The sequence below is a fragment of the Pseudoliparis swirei genome, chromosome 5, assembly GCF_029220125.1.
Source record: "Pseudoliparis swirei isolate HS2019 ecotype Mariana Trench chromosome 5, NWPU_hadal_v1, whole genome shotgun sequence".
Lineage (NCBI taxonomy): Eukaryota > Metazoa > Chordata > Actinopteri > Perciformes > Liparidae > Pseudoliparis > Pseudoliparis swirei.
This window is the reverse complement of record NC_079392.1, coordinates 27,566,316-27,583,252: the sequence shown is the minus strand read 5'-3', so window position 1 is coordinate 27,583,252 and position 16,937 is coordinate 27,566,316. Positions and strand designations below refer to the sequence as shown.

Genomic DNA, 16,937 nt, shown 5'->3' with positions numbered 1-16,937 from the left:
CAATGGTTGTATAGAAGTATACGCTTCATGTGTTAAAGCTGCATTCTCTCTCCTGACCACCAGGGGGCTCCTCTGGTTGTATAGAAGTCTCTGCTTCATGTGTTAAAGCTGCATTCTCTCTCCTGACCACCAGGGGGCTCCTCTGGTTGTATAGAAGTCTCTGCTTCATGTGTTAAAGCTGCATTCTCTCCTGACCACCAGGGGCTCCTCTGGTTGTATAGAAGTCTCTGCTTCATGTGTTAAAGCTGCATTATCTCTCCTGACCACCAGGGGGCTCCTCTGGTTGTAGAAGTCTCTGCTTCATGTGTTAAAGCTGCATTCTCTCTCCTGACCACCAGGGGGCTCCTCTGGTTGTATAGAAGTCTCTGCTTCATGTGTTAAAGCTGCATTATCTCTCCTGACCACCAGGGGGCTCCTCTGGTTGTATAGAAGTCTCTGCTTCATGTGTTAAAGCTGCATTCTCTCTCCTGACCACCAGGGGGCTCCTCTGGTTGTATAGAAGTCTCTGCTTCGTGTGTTAAAGCTGCATTCTCTCTCCTGGCCACCAGGGGGCTCCTCTGGTTGTATAGAAGTATACGCTTCATGTCTTAAAGCAGGGGGTGCGTTAGGGGTGATTGACAGGAGTCACCTTGTGTGAAGTGGGGGAGTTGCAGTGTGGGGGGCTGCAGGGAGACGCCAGGCGGTCCAGGTGTGCCATGATGACCACGGCGGTCTGCCGCAGGTCGATGGCGAGCTCGTTGTCCTGAGGTAACGTCAGGTAGCGCAGGAAGTTCTCGTTGGGACTCATCTGGGCCGCGAGGATCTGAAACCACAAGCTCACCATCACGGTCAAACACTAGTTATTGATTACTGATGATCCACATATATATATATATTAGGGCTGTGAAACGAGTAAAAATTTTAATCAGGTTAATCACAGGTTTCTGTGGATTAATCATGATTAATCACATATATACACTTACAGGGCTCTCAAGACGGGCAAGAGCTCCGAGAAGAGTTGTTGACGGGGGGGGTGCTAGTGACTTTTCTTTCTAAGACCGAAATGCGTGAGTCTCACGCTCAATGCGTGACACTTGAGAGCCCTGCATTGCTCACCAGTGCGCGCGCCAGCATCGGAGCTCTGCCGCGCGAGACGAGAGAAGAGTTGTTGACGGGGGGTGCAAGTGACTTTTTTCCGTCCCGATGTGCGCGCACACGCCGGCATCCGAGCTCTGCGGCACGCGAGACGGAGATAGGAGTCGTGTTAACGCGACACTAGAGACAGAATGACATGCTGCTGGAGAGACGACCAACAACAGACGGATTGGAAGCTCATTCTGCGCATGCGTTAAAAAAACAAAACTAATTAATCCTGTAATTTAATTAACTGAGTTAACGTGTTATTTTTCACAGCACTAATATATATAAATAATATATATATTATTATAGAAATAATATACACTACCGTTCAAAAGTTTGGGATCACTTAGAAATGACTTTATTTTTCAAAGAAAAGCACTGTTTTTTCAATAAAGATAACATTAAATCAATCAGAAATACACTCTCTACATAGTTAATGTGGTAAATGACTATTCTAGGTGAAACGTCTGGTTTCTAATTAAATATCTCCATAGGTGTATAGAGGCCCATTTCCATCAACTATCACTCCAGTGTTCTAATGGTACATTGTGTTTGCTAATCGCCTTAGAAGACTAATGTCTGATTAGAAAACCCTTGTGCAATTATGTTAGCACAGCTGAAAACAGTTATGCTGGTGATATAAGCTATACAACTGGCCTTCCTTTGAGCTTGAAGTTTGAAGAACAAAATTAATACTTCAAATATTAATCATTATTTCTAAACTTGTCAATGTCTTGACTATATTTTATATTCATTTGATAAATAAAAGTGTGATTTTTCATGGAAGACACAAAATTGTCTGGGTGATCCCAAACTTTTGAACGGTAGTGTATATCTCTATATATAGAGATATATATTATATATATATAAATATAGATCCCTTTGTTGATTCATTATAGCAGCTGGTCTAGAATATGTATTTATTGTCATCATTTATTCCAAATATACTTTTACTTTGTTATAGTAATTTATTTAGTTTTTTTCCCTTCATAAAAAACAAAAATAAAATTAATAAATAAAATATATAATTTTTATCGTGGTTCTTGGTGTTGATGAATTTAATAATCAATAACCCTTTCACTTATATACACTTTGCATTAATAATTAATCATTTATTTTAATGTTGTATATTGTAAACCTGCTCACTCTATCTGTCCTCCGTTAGCGGTGCTGCTAACGCTCCTAGCGCTCCTGTTGAACCCTGATTGGTTGTCACATGACCCGGGCTCCTCACCTCTGGCTCCTCCTCCTCCGTTGGCTCCTCCTTCCCGCTGTGGATGCCGTGCAGCCTCTGCAGCAGCGGCAGCAGCGGGGCGCTCGTCCCCTGGGTGGAGCGCTCGTTGTCCATCTCCATGGTGCCGCTGTCCCACAGGCGCAGCAGCAGCAGCACGGAGGACAGCAGTTGGCTGCAGCACCACCACCACCACAACAACAACAGACAGTGTGAGAGCAGCGTTGCACCGGCAGCCTCGCGGTGCATTCAGGGTCCTCGGGTTACCTGAGCGTTCCCCTCTGCACAGCCAGCTCCAGCAGGATGGCCAGGGCCAGGTGCTGGTCCTGCAGGGGGATGTTCCCCTTGGAGCTGGCACTGCCATGGACATCACTGAGGAGGAGGAGGAGGACATGAGGAGGAGGAGAACATGAGGAGGAGGAGGAGGAGAACATGAGGAGGAGGAGGAGGACATGAGGAGGAGGAGGACATGAGGAGGAGGAGAACATGAGGAGGAGGAGGAGAACATGAGGAGGAGGAGGAGAGCTTGAGGAGAACCCAACCTGAGGAACTTGGTGGCCCGCTCCACGACCTCCAGCCACACGGAGGACACGGTGCCCTCGTCGAACAGAGTGGCTTCTGGGAGAGCTCTGAGCGCGTCCAGAGACTCCTGCAGCAGCTCGCTGCACAGGTCAGCGTCGTCTCCTAGGGAGCGGGAACACGGGTCAGACACGGGTCAGACACGGGAACACGGGTCAGACACGGGTCAGCCACGGGGACACGGGTCAGCCACGGGAACACGGGTCAGACACGGGAACACGGGTCAGACACGGGAACACGGGTCAGCCACGGGGACACGGGTCAGACACGGGAACACGGGTCAGACACGGGTCAGACACGGGTCAGCCACGGGAACACGGGTCAGCCACGGGAACACGGGTCAGACACGGGAACACGGGTCAGACACGGGGACACGGGTCAGACACGGGTCAGCCACGGGTCAGACACGGGAACACGGGTCAGACACGGGAACACGGGTCAGACACGGGAACACGGGTCAGACACGGGAACACGGGTCAGACACGGGAACACGGGTCAGACACGGGTCAGACACGGGGACACGGGTCAGACACGGGTCAGCCACGGGTCAGACACGGGGACACGGGTCAGACACGGTGACACGGGTAACACTCATGGGCTGATGATGTCACCAGAGACGCCGACAGCCACGTCACACACACACACACACACACACAGACCCCTACCTGACCTCCAGGCGCGCCTCAGGAAGGCGAAGGCGAAGGACAGCGCGGCTCTGGAGCCGACTCGGGCCAGACCTTCAACTCCTTTACTGGCCGGACGGGGGCTGAGCGACAGAGAGGGGGGGGGGTGAGACAGAGAGAGAGTGAGTGTGTGTGCGTGTGTATATTCTCTGACAGAAGCTCCGCCCACACATCAGTCGGTTTGCTTTTAGAAGCTTCAGAAACAGGAAGTGATGAGTCTCCAGAGCCAGATGCAGTACCGGGCCTCACCTCTTGTTGTCGGCGGCGGGCGGCGCCGGGCTGGGCGGGCCCCTCCAGCGGCCCTTGTCCTCCATCATGCTGTGGCTCAGGGAGATGAGGTAGCGCTCCAGGATGACGAGGCGCTGCCGGAGCCTCCGGGCCGACAGTGTGCTCTTGGCCATCTGGGCCGCCAGGCGCTGCTGGTCCTCCACCAGAACCAGCAGGCAGGCCTTCAGCTCGGGCTCGTCTGGGGGAGGGGGGGGGGGGGTGAGTCATCTCTGGAGGTGCTGCTGCCTTCAGGGTGAAGACATTAAACAACTCTGATCTATAAATACAACTCTAGAGAAGCTTTGAAGGAGAGAGAGAGAGAGACCTAAAACCATGAACACACTGTGTGTTTTCAAGTTTCAAGTTTCAAGTTTTTATTGTCACATCCCTTTATACAAGTATAATCGGTTCGTGAAATTCTTATGTGCAAAACACCCGACAGCAGTAGCAGACTAAAAAAAGAATAAGAATGAGAATAAACTATACAATATCCACACACAAAAAAGAAGAAAGTATTAACAATATATATATAAAACAATGTAATAGAATATACATCATGACAATATATATATATAAAACAATGTAATAAAATATACACTTTTTTGAGACTATATATATATATATGTATATACATACAATATATATATAAACAATGTAATAAAATATACACTTTTTTTGAGACTATATATATATATATATGTATATACATACAATATATATATACAATATATATATATATAAACAATGTAATAAAATATACACCATGGCCATAGATATTCACAGAATATGTTCTGGTGTGTAGTGTTAATGAGGGTCTCAGTCCTTGTTCAGCAGCCTGATGGCCTGACTGAAGAAGCTGTCCCTCAGTCTGTTTGTGCGGCACTTGATACTGCGGTATCGCCTGCCTGACGGTAGAAGGGTGAACAGTTTGTGGCCGGTGGTTATTGTCTTTCATCATCCGTTTGGCCCTGGCCACGCACCGCTTGGTGTATATGTCCAGGATGGAGGGAAGCTCACCTCCAACGATGTACTGTGCCGACCGCACCACCCTCTGTAGTGCCCTACGCTCCAGGGCGGTGCAGTTCCCGTACCAGACGGTGATGCAACCTGTCAGAACACTCTCGATGGTACTGGTGTAGAATGTTCTGAGGATGCGGGGGGCCATGTTGAATTTCCTCAGTCGCCTAAGGAAATACAGGCGTTGTTGGGCCCTTTTCACCACGTGAGTGGTGTGCGTGGTCCATGTGAGGTCCTCGGAGATGTGCACGCCGAGGAACTTGTGTGTATCAGTGCATGTGTGTGAGTCTCTGTGTATCTCTGTCTGTGTGTGTGTGTGTGTGTGTGTGTGTGTATCCCTGGATCTGTTGTGTCTGGCATCAAGGTGAAGAGCTTATGAATATAGACTTCACTGAAACTGAGAGGTTCTTCTACGAGTTAAATACGTCCACACAGAACTTCACTCTGCTTCATCTGCTGCAGGGAAGCTCGTAGGAACATGGGTACTGGCCCTTTAAGGAAGCTCATAGGAACATGGGTACTGGCTCTTTAAGGAAGCTCATAGGAACATGGGTACTGGCCCTTTAAGGATGCTCATAGGAACATGGGTGCTGGCTCTTTAAGGAAGCTCATAGGAACATGGGTACTGGCCCTTTAAGGATGCTCATAGGAACATGGGTGCTGGCTCTTTAAGGAAGCTCATAGGAACATGGGTACTGGCCCTTTAAGGATGCTCATAGGAACATGGGTGCTGGCTCTTTAAGGAAGCTCATAGGAACATGGGTACTGGCCCTTTAAGGATGCTCATAGGAACATGGGTGCTGGCTCTTTAAGGAAGCTCATAGGAACATGGGTACTGGCCCTTTAAGGAAGCTCATAGGAACATGGGTACTGGCCCTTTAAGGATGCTCATAGGAACATGGGTGCTGGCTCTTTAAGGATGCTCATAGGAACATGGGTGCTGGCTCTTTAAGGAAGCTCATAGGAACATGGGTACTGGCCCTTTAAGGATGCTCATAGGAACATGGGTGCTGGCTCTTTAAGGAAGCTCATAGGAACATGGGTACTGGCCCTTTAAGGATGCTCATAGGAACATGGGTGCTGGCTCTTTAAGGAAGCTCATAGGAACATGGGTACTGGCCCTTTAAGGAAGCTCATAGGAACATGGGTACTGTCCCTTTAAGGAAGCTCATAGGAACATGGGTGCTGGCTCTTTAAGGAAGCTCATAGGAACATGGGTGCTGGCTCTTTAAGGAAGCTCATAGAAACACTTCAGAACATGGGTACTGGCCCTTTAAGGAAGCTCATAGAAACACTTCAGAACATGGGTACTGGCCCTTTAAGGATCTGTGTAGCGATCCAGATACCAGTGGGATTTCCTGGTTCCTGCAATAAGAAGAGACCAAGTGGCGGCTAGAGAAGCCCCCCCCCCCTCTGGGCTTATCTCCCCCACCATGACACCGTCCCACCCAGTAAACACCGGCTGAGGGGTATAAATACCCGCGTCAGGGTGTTGTGATGGTGTCACATCTCCATGTTGATTACACCACAGGAACACAGAGGTCAGCTGGAGGTCACGAGGAGCTGTTTACTACTGTGTTTACCTTCAACGTCAGGAAGACATGGGATTCTTTTCTGAATAAATCACCTGTTTTCCTTTCACACAGTGACCAGAAAGAGATCCAGCTAGTACAACGTCCAGCAGGTGGCGCTCACCTGGCTGCCGGCCCCAGTCCCAGGTCTCGATGATGGAGTGGTGCACGGAGGTGGACGTCTCCTCCTCCTCCTTCTTCTCCTTCTTCTCTTTGTCGTTGGGCTCATCTTTCTTCTGCGCTCCGAAGCAGTCGGAGCAGTCCTCTGGAAACGACCACAAGACAGAGACGTGACCTCGCGCCATCGGGTCAGAGACCACCTGAGGTCAGACAGGTGTGAGGCGTACCTGTGTGAGGCGTACCTGTGTGTGGCGTACCTGTGTGAGGCGTACCTGTGTGTGGCGTACCTGTGTGAGGCGTACCTGTGTGTGGCGTACCTGTGTGAGGCGTACCTGTGTGAGGCGTACCTGTGTGGGCGTACCTGTGTGAGGCGTACCTGTGTGAGGCGACCTGTGTGAGGCGACCTGTGTGTGGTACCTGTGTGAGGCGTACCTGTGTGGTGACCTGTGTGAGGCGTACCTGTGTGAGGCGACCTGTGTGGGCGTACCTGTGTGAGGCGTACCTGTGTGAGGCGACCTGTGTGAGGCGTACCTGTGTGTGGCGACCTGTGTGAGGCGTGCCTGTGTGAGGCGACCTGTGTGTGGCGTACCTGTGTGGCGACCTGTGGCGACCTGTGAGGCGACCTGTGTGAGGCGTACCTGTGTGGGCGTACCTGTGTGAGGCGACCTGTGTGAGGCGTACCTGTGGGCGACCTGTGTGAGGCGTACCTGTGTGTGGCGACCTGTGTGAGGCGACCTGTGTGAGGCGTACCTGTGTGAGGCGACCTGTGTGGCGACCTGTGTGAGGCGACCTGTGTGAGGCGACCTGTGTGTGGCGTACCTGTGTGAGGCGTACCTGTGTGAGGCGTACCTGTGTGAGGCGACCTGTGTGAGGCGTACCTGTGTGAGGCGACCTGTGTGAGGCGTACCTGTGTGGCGTACCTGTGTGAGGCGTACCTGTGTGAGGCGTACCTGTGTGTGGCGTACCTGTGTGAGGCGACCTGTGTGAGGCGTACCTGTGTGGGCGTACCTGTGTGAGGCGACCTGTGTGAGGCGTACCTGTGTGGCGTACCTGTGTGTGGCGACCTGTGTGAGGCGTACCTGTGTGAGGCGACCTGTGTGAGGCGTACCTGTGTGTGGCGTACCTGTGTGAGGCGACCTGTGTGAGGCGACCTGTGTGAGGCGACCTGTGTGGCGTACCTGTGTGAGGCGTACCTGTGTGGGCGACCTGTGTGAGGCGCACCTGTGTGTGGCGACCTGTGTGAGGCGTACCTGTGAGGCGACCTGTGTGAGGCGACCTGTGTGTGGCGACCTGTGTGAGGCGACCCTGTGTGAGGCGACCTGTGTGAGGCGACCTGTGTGAGGCGACCTGTGTGAGGCGTACCTGTGTGACCTGTGTGAGGCGTACCTGTGTGTGGCGACCTGTGTGAGGCGACCTGTGTGGCGTACCTGTGGAGGCATGACCTGTGTGAGGCGTACCTGTGTGAGGCGTACCTGTGTGAGGCGTGCCTGTGTGAGGCGTACCTGTGTGTGGCGTGACCTGTGTGAGGCGACCTGTGTGAGGCGTGCCTGTGTGTGGCGACCTGTGTGGCGACCTGTGTGAGGCGACCTGTGAGGCGACCTGTGTGAGGCGACCTGTGTGTGGCGACCTGTGTGAGGCGACTGTGTGAGGCGTACCTGTGTGAGGCGTACCTGTGTGAGGCGTACCTGTGTGTGGCGTACCTGTGTGAGGCGTACCTGTGTGAGGCGTACCTGTGTGTGGCGTACCTGTGTGAGGCGTACCTGTGTGAGGCGTACCTGTGTGAGGCGTACCTGTGTGAGCCGACTCCTCCCCGGTGAAGGTGATCTCCTCGTCTTTCACCATCTCATTCCACATCTCACACAGCCCCTCTGGAGAGAAGGCCCGCTGAGGAGACACACGCGTGTTATTACACATGTTATAACATGCGTGTTATTACACATGTTATAACTACTCTCAGTCAGTGCTATACTGCCTGTGAAGCTTCTCATTAGCATAAATAACCGCGCTGTATTGTTTTCCTCTTTGGGGGAAAGAGAACCAGAACCAGACACCTTCCATCATGTCACATTGTTTATGAGATGAACCAGAGGACCAATCAGCTGCTCCTCGTGATGAACCAGAGGACCAATCAGCTGCTCCTCATGATGAACCAGAGGACCAATCAGCTGCTCCTCATGATCTGCTTCAGGCAACGAGGAGGACCTCCCTCTGAACCGGGGAACAACAGGTACAGGGTCCGAGGCCGGGGGGATCCAGAGGTCTTCTCTCAAGCTCATAATTATAACATGTTGTTTTCCCACATGATCCCTCACTCTGTTCTCCTGGAGGATATTATGGGATGCAGCTCTTCCCACATTACAGGAAAAACAATTATCATCCGTTAAAGCGTCCTGAAGCAGCTCGAGGGATCAGCTGTGTCGGGTTCGTGGGGAAGAAGCCGAATGGTGGATGTTTATGGTATTTAGTGAAATATGCACAATGTTCTCAACAAGATGAAACACGATCAGGACAGAATTATGTTCAAAAAGAATTAAAAAATAACAATAAAATACAGTGAAACGTTTCAGGTTTCATGGTTTCATGGTTCCACACCCTCAGGAACACAAACCTGGAGGTCTATCTTCAGCCATTTGTCGTGAAACCTCAGCTGAGCATCGAGGTTGAAAGATGGAGACGGCATCTCCTCCTCCTCCGCCAGCTGCAGACGCAGCCAACCTGCAGCACAGAGGTGGAGGAGCTAAGGAACTACATCTCAGAGCTAAAGAACTACATCTCAGAGCTAAGGAACTACATCTCAGAGCTAAAGAACTACATCTCAGAGCTAAGGAACTACATCTCAGAGCTATAGAACTACATCTCAGAGCTAAAGAACTACATCTCAGAGCTAAGGAACTACATCTCAGAGCTATAGAACTACATCTCAGAGCTAAGGAACTACATCTCAGAGCTATAGAACTACATCTCAGAGCTAAGGAACTACATCTCAGAGCTAAGGAACTACATCTCAGAGCTATAGAACTACATCTCAGAGCTAAGGAACTACATCTCAGAGCTATAGAACTACATCTCAGAGCTATGGAACTACACCTCAGAGCTATGGAACTACACCTCAGAGCTATGGAACTACATCTCAGAGCTATGGAACTACATCTCAGAGCTAAGGAACTACATCTCAGAGCTATAGAACTACATCTCAGAGCTATGGAACTACATCTCAGAGCTAAGGAACTACATCTCAGAGCTAAGGAACTACATCTCAGAGCTATGGAACTACATCTCAGAGCTAAGGAACTACATCTCAGAGCTATAGAACTACATATCAGAGCTAAGGAACTACATGTTATGTTGATCATTCTGGTCACATGACATCTGTTGTACTTCAGTCCATCCTGATAGAGGATCCTCCTCAGTTGCTCTCCTACACCTACATGTAGCTACACCTACATTACCCTACATGTAGCTACACCTACATTACCCTACACTACATGTAGCTACACCTACATTACCCTACACTACATGTAGCTACACCTACATTACCCTACACTACATGTAGCTACACCTACATTACCCTACACTACATGTAGCTACACCTACATTACCCTACATGTAGCTACACCTACATTACCCTACACTACATGTAGCTACACCTACATTACCCTACATTACATGTAGCTACACCTACATTACCCTACACTACATGTAGCTACACCTACATTACCCTACACTACATGTAGCTACACCTACATTACCCTACACTACATGTAGCTACACCTACATCACCCTACACTACATGTAGCTACACCTACATTACCCTACATTACATGTAGCTACACCTACATTACCCTACACTACATGTAGCTACACCTACATTACCCTACACTACATGTAGCTACACCTACATTACCCTACACTACATGTAGCTACACCTACATTACATGTAGCTACACCTACATTACCCTACACTACATGTAGCTACACCTACATTACATGTAGCTATACCTACATTACATGTAGCTACACCTACATTACATGTAGCTATACCTACATTACATGTAGCTACACCTACATTACATGTAGCTACACCTACATTACATGTAGCTACACCTACATTACATGTAGCTACACCTACATTACATGTAGCTACACCTACATTACCCATCTCCTACAAGGAGACGATGCTAGCAAGGTCATGTAGCACCACATATGAGTCTCCATGGATGTGATAACGGGTAACATACAACATACTGACACACACACTGACACACATACACAACACACTGACACACACCATACTGACACAGACGCACGCTGACACACAAACACGCACACACTCAGAGACGCATCACGTGACGTAACGTCTCCGTTAGCGCTGCGGCTAAAGCTAGCTAGCTGTAGCTACAGCAGCTACAGCATCATCCCGGGGGAAGAAGAAGAAGCATCCGGGACACGTGACACCCAACGAAACATTCTAGAGAGGAATGAGTGAATATTACCCGCGGGAACTCTTCTCCTCGAGCTGTTCTCCTCGAGCTGTTCTCGTCCCTTCAGCTGCTGCGCTGCGTTAAAGATACGCTCGTAATGGGGCTTGACTGACAGCTCGCGGACATGAGCGCGAGGCGTGGAGACGAGTTACGTCGCCGGTCTCTGGGAGAGTCGGTGCGATTGATCTGAGCCGCAGCGTACGACCGAGGCGGGGCTTTCTGAAGGGAGGGGCGGGAACTGGGTTCATACCCGCCCGCTCGCACCGCCCCGGGCAGAAAAAGATGCGCTTCTTTTGCGATTTTGAGGCGGGACATCGGAGGGGCGGGGTTTGCCCTTCACAAATGTTTTATTTAGATGCAGAGGGACATATTTTATATAGTTTTAGATGTTTATTTAATTATAAACTATATTTATTCCACAGATGTTTTATTTAGATTCAAGGGTACATATTTCATTCATTTTTAGATGTTTATTTAATTGTAGTGTATTTATTTAGATGCAGAGGTACATATTTCATGTAGTTTTAGATGTTTATTTAATTATAAAGTGTATTTATTTAGACGCAGAGGTACATATTTCATGTAGTTTTAGATGTTTATTTAATTATAAAGTGTATTTATTTAGATGCAGAGGTACATATTTCATATAGTTTTAGATTTTTAATTATACGGTGTATTTATTTCGTAGATGTTTTATTTATATGCAACGGTATATATTTCATGTAGTTAGATGTTTATTTAATTATAAAGTAACCTAATTTTCTTTTCAATTCAATTCAATTCAGTTTATTTGTATAGCCCAATTTCACAAATTACAAATGTGTCTTGGAGTGCTTTACAATCTGTACACATAGACATCCCTGACCTTTGACCTTTGACCTCACATCGGATCAGGAAAAACTCCCAAATAACCCTTCAGGGGGAAAAAAAGTGAAGAAACCTTCAGGAGAGCAACAGAGGAGGATCCCTCTCCAGGATGGACAGAACAATAGATGTCATGTGACCAGAAGGACAGATTTAGAGTTAAAATACATTCAATGAATATGACAGAGTGTATGAATAGTTCATAGTCGGCATATTCCACGATGGAGACCTCCACGATCCATCAGGCAGATGGAGGTATTCTTAATTCTGTGAACCTTTGTACATTCATGAGAATATATTTTCCCGTTCCTGTCTATCTTACATATGTATATTCTTTTACTATTTTTTCAATATATTTATACTTTAATACTAATATTATTTATAATACTATTTCTGCCAGTTTCGTTCGGTGACTTCATCTACCAAGGTGCATCCGGGTGCTCGGCTAAACGCGCATGCGCAGTGTCTCTTCCCGGTATAAACTACGAAACCGGACAGTGGACCTTTAGCCGTCCTCCAGTTGAACTAAAGTAACGGAACGGGGGGAAATGGCGGCTGAGTCGGAACCGGGCGGCGGGTCTTTTCCGGTTTGTGGAGTCGCGATAGCGGTGGTGTCAAGTTTCATCAACGGCTCCACTTTTGTGCTCCAGAAAAAAGGAATATTACGGGCACGCGACAGAGGTAGACACTTCCGGTTCCGGCCAGATCACCTCTTATTATGATGAGTTTATGTGTCCCATTAAAGTGTCCTTTGATTTTAAATTGTGTCACATTTAAATGTCCCCAAACTGACGATACTACATTATTATTACTGTTGTATACATATTTATTTAATCCCTATTGTTTATTACCTTCGCATTGAAAATGCTGAAGGTTATGTTTTGATCGCAGCGTATTTATTTGTATGCGTGTTATTCGCCTAACTCAAAAAGTATTAAACCGAATCGCATGAAATTTGGTGGGATGATTGGTTATTACCCGGGGACCCTTTGATTAGATTTTGGGATCAATCGGGTCAAAGGTCAAGGTCATGAAAAGGTCAACATCTTCTTGAATCGCATGAAATGTGGTGGGATGTTTGGTTATTATCCGGGGACCATTTGATTAGATTTTGGGATCAATCGGGTCAAATGTCAAGGTCATGGAAAGGTCAAAATCTTCTTTTTACCATAGCACGGTCAATTTATATCCAATTGGCATGCAACTAATGCCAAAATGTTCATAACTCAATGCCCAATCTTGTGATATGCGAAGGTATGCGCTCTACCGAGTGCCCATTCTAGGTTTATTTTATGTTATTGTCTTTTATTTTGAAGTAATGCTTTGTTTTTCAAGTGTGAATCATTCTGATTGTCATTATTATTATTATTGTTATTATTATGATTATTTATCCCTATTTTTCATTTTATACTATTGACTTTTATTTTCGAGTAATACCTTCGTTTTTAAGCATTAGTCATTGGTTTTAAATTAATATTAGCATTCTTATTCTTATTAATAATAATATTATGCCTATTATAATTTATCCCTGGTATTTATTGTATTGAAATCCATAAGAGCCACCACAGACTCCTCACTTGTCCTCCTCAGGAGTTTCCTACCTCACGGATGTGTTCTGGTGGATCGGCACCTTGTCCAGTGAGTACAGCGCCACCTATCGGCTCTGCAGGATTTGACAGGTTGATTCATATTTAATCGCTGGACTGGATATATATCCTGTAATCCAGCTCTTTGTCAATAAGAACATTTCAGAGATCCTCTATTGATTTTATTAAATCTATAAATGAACATTCTGATTATCTACAATATAATTATTAAGAGGAAAAGATGACCTCATTAATTAAATGTGTGGATGTTTGTTCTCATCAGTGATTGTTGGTCAAATTGGGAACTTCCTGGCGTACAATGTGGCCCCGGCTGTGATCGTGACCCCCCTGGGAGCCCTCGGGGTCTTGTTTGGGTAAGTCCTCCATCCAGCTGGAGTTCTTCTTGGTCCTCATCGGAGCCACCGGTTCAGGTTCTGGTGATACCAGATGACATCATGCAGGTTCACCAGGAACTCCTTCAGCTCAGACTCCAGCAGAGACCAGTCCACCGTGGACAGACCCAGATCCCGCAGTACCTCTTTAGTCCACAGGGGGCGCCAGAAGCACTAAGTTAAAGTTCAACGTATAACATTACATATCTGGTCTACAGGTCTAGAGCTTATGTAGGATGCCATCCCTCCATGAGGACATGCTTTCATGTTATTGTGGGGCCACTGAGCAGCACCAGACCAGAACCTCCTGCTCCTCTCTCTAACGGTCTTGCTGTGGTTGCGGTCCAGGGCCGTGCTGGCCTCCTGGATCCTGGGGGAGCACCTGAACCTGGCGGGGCAGCTGGGCTGTGTGCTGTGCTGCTGCGGCTCCGTGGTCCTCATCATCCACGCCCCCCAAGACGAGGCCGTCGCCACCCGGATGGACTTTGAGGCCCGGCTTTCAGACCCAGGTGACCTGGGCCTCTTCACTGGGTCCCCTTGATTTGAGTCCTCTGGGTAGCTTGTTTTTGTTGATGTTGTTGCTGTTCTTCTTGTTCTTCTCCTCCTCCTCCTCCTCTTTGTTTTAAATGAGGTGTTGACTGTGTATTTGTGTATTCTCGTGCACACGCTGGTCATCAGACCGTTGTGTTCTGATGTGAACTCAAACTGAAGTCCTCCCCTCAGTGTTGGTGGCGTACGGGGTTCTGGTGGTCCTGGTCCTGCTGGTCCTGGTCCTGCTGGTGGTCCCGGCTCACGGCTCCTCCAACATGCTGGTGTACGTGTCCATCTGCTCCCTGCTGGGCAGCTTCACGGTGCCCAGCAGCAAAGGCCTCGGCCTGGTGGCGCCGGACGTCTTCGGGTCGGCGGCGCCGGGCGGCGGGGGGGCGCTGCCCCTCTTCCTGGCGCTGCTGGCCACGCTGGCCTTCAGCGTGCTGGTCCAGTTCTTCTTCATCACGAAGGCCCTGCAGAGCTTCAGCTCCAACGCCTTCGAAGCCGTCTACTACGTGGCGTTCACCTGCAGCGCCACACTCGCCTCGACGCTGCTCTTCGGGGAGTGGGTGGAGCTTACCGCGGCCGCCGGCGCCGCCGTGCTGGGCGGCCTGGCCGCCGTGTGTGGGGGCGTGGTCTTACTGCGCATGTCTCAGGAGGCCTGCGTCACGGGGAGGAAGACGAAGAGCGAGTGATGAAGAGGACGCCGTGGTGACTTCATCACAACAACATTCACACGCAACAGTTAACCATCAAACCGCGTTTTAGAACTGGTTTTATTTATCTATCTTCATGTGTGTTTATTTATTCATCAAGAAGAACACCAAAAATATATATAATAATTAATAATAATAATGATAATAGCCTAAACCAGCAATGTTGAGGCCCAACAAACAAACTGGTTTAAAGGTCAAAGACTGATCAAAATAAACAATATATAAAACAATTTTAAAAATCCATACGGAAATAATTAACTCATAAATACAAGTAATTAAAGAAATTTGTTTACTAAAATTAATTAATAATATCCACATTAAATAAAGCAGTCTGTAAACATATTTTTTTAAAGAAGTGATTAAAAATATTATAAAGAAACAAAAGAAATGAGACAGAAGAAAGTAAACGAAGTATAAAACTATAGTTGTAATTATAGTTGTAGATACTGAGGCTGGTTCTGTATTTAAAGCTGATAAAGAAATGAGAGGAAAGACTGACCAGATTATAGATATGAATATAATACTAATACATGTATAATAATTATAGAAGTAATTATTCTTTATAATAATGAAGTTTCACTGAACATCTTATGGAACATTTCTCGTTACTATGTAACTCTTAAATAACATTGCACATTATATGGTTTGAATATAAAACATTTTTTTTTAAATACATACAATAAAAAATATATTTTATTAAATATTAAAATTAAAAATTATTTAAGATGAATCAATAAATAAATTAGTTTAATGTTCTACTGATGTTGCTTGTTCTGTAATTTATGATTACTTTTATAATAATTCTTTTTTTTTTAACACAATGCTTTTATAACGTAAAGTGTCGAATAAAATGATTTAAATAATATAAAGTTGGACTTTGTCTTCACTTCCGGTATGTTTCTACCTCTGTGGTGCTGGACTTCCACCTGCGGCCACAGGTCCTCCGAGCAGAAGAAGAAGAAGCTCTCATTGCGGCAGTAGAAGAAGAAGCAGCGCAGCCGCAATGGTTAGCCCCAGAACCCGGAAGTAGGCTAGCAGTGAGCTAACCTCGAGTTGCTAACACCTGTTTTGTGAAGGAACCCGGACGCCACCTCGTGAACAGGTAACTACTGTCGGGTCGGACTGAGTGAAACCCGCGAGGTGAGCAGCAACTTTAACATGACTCATGTTTAACGACAACCGACTGAGCTAGCGAGGCTAATGAGGCTAACGAGGGACCCCCAGGTGCTGCGCGGAGGCCCCGCGGGGACCACCGGGTCCACCGGGACCACCGGGACCGGGTCCTGGTGTGGAGCAGCCCGGTGTCTGCTCTGGTTTACGGGACGTTTCGCTACCGGAGGATCCCTCAATGTCCACCACACCGATCATGATGCAGGATAAACACGTTATACTGCATCACCACGTTGTGAATAAAGGTTTAATAAAGGTTTAAATTAAGGTCTAAATAAAGGTTTAAATTAAGGTTAACCAGTACTCGCTCACTCGTTCTGCATTTCTACATGTTTTATTATTCAGTTGCTTTTATTCATTACATTTCAAATGTGATCTTATTCTAATTGTATTAAGTGGGATTTAGGCTTTATATTTGTTGTTGTTGTTAAATGTATTTTATGTTCCGTCTGTCGTGATCTTCCTCGTTGTGTGTGTTGTGTGTATTGTGTGTATTGTGTGTGTGGTGTCAACATGGAGCTCCGTCACACCCTGACTCTCCTTGTTGACCGAGCGCCGATACCTGAGCCTGATCTCCAGGTGTGAGCCCTCAGTCCTCAGTCCTGCTGGTGCG

At 47.4% G+C, this 16,937-nt stretch overlaps 2 protein-coding genes across 2 annotated transcripts in view; one reads left to right on the top strand and one right to left on the bottom strand.

Annotated features, from left to right (window-relative positions):
* herc2 (HECT and RLD domain containing E3 ubiquitin protein ligase 2) overlaps window positions 1–11,217 on the bottom strand; it is a 72,468-nt gene extending 61,251 nt beyond the window's left edge. Inside the window, exons 1-10 of the mRNA XM_056413960.1 lie at window positions 11,081–11,217; window positions 9,196–9,302; window positions 8,363–8,471; window positions 6,592–6,732; window positions 3,862–4,078; window positions 3,595–3,695; window positions 2,893–3,034; window positions 2,618–2,722; window positions 2,354–2,525; window positions 629–802 (exon numbers count right to left, since the gene is read on the bottom strand). Coding sequence (XP_056269935.1) covers window positions 629–802; window positions 2,354–2,525; window positions 2,618–2,722; window positions 2,893–3,034; window positions 3,595–3,695; window positions 3,862–4,078; window positions 6,592–6,732; window positions 8,363–8,471; window positions 9,196–9,267 — 1,233 coding nt within the window. The 5' untranslated portion in view covers window positions 9,268–9,302; window positions 11,081–11,217. The remainder of the gene's footprint in view (window positions 1–628; window positions 803–2,353; window positions 2,526–2,617; window positions 2,723–2,892; window positions 3,035–3,594; window positions 3,696–3,861; window positions 4,079–6,591; window positions 6,733–8,362; window positions 8,472–9,195; window positions 9,303–11,080) is intronic.
* Window positions 11,218–12,407: 1,190 nt separating this feature from the next.
* nipa1 (NIPA magnesium transporter 1) lies at window positions 12,408–15,896 on the top strand. Its single transcript, XM_056414036.1, has 5 exons — window positions 12,408–12,613; window positions 13,523–13,570; window positions 13,802–13,892; window positions 14,259–14,419; window positions 14,634–15,896. The coding sequence occupies exons 1-5, from the start codon at window positions 12,481–12,483 to the stop codon at window positions 15,131–15,133; spliced, it is 933 nt and encodes a 310-aa protein (XP_056270011.1). The 5' UTR covers window positions 12,408–12,480; the 3' UTR covers window positions 15,134–15,896.
* The last annotated feature ends 1,041 nt before the right edge of the window (window positions 15,897–16,937 follow it).

What these genes read in the sequence shown, in the direction of transcription:
- nipa1 (XM_056414036.1), top strand. Translation starts at nt 12,481, where the DNA reads ATGGCGGCTGAGTCGGAACCGGGCGGCGGGTCTTTTCCGGTTTGTGGA. An exon ending in GCCCTCGGGGTCTTGTTTGG is followed by an intron (nt 13,893 to 14,258) that starts GTAAGTCCTCCA and finishes GTTGCGGTCCAG; the next exon opens with GGCCGTGCTGGCCTCCTGGA. An exon ending in GGCCCGGCTTTCAGACCCAG is followed by an intron (nt 14,420 to 14,633) that starts GTGACCTGGGCC and finishes TCCTCCCCTCAG; the next exon opens with TGTTGGTGGCGTACGGGGTT.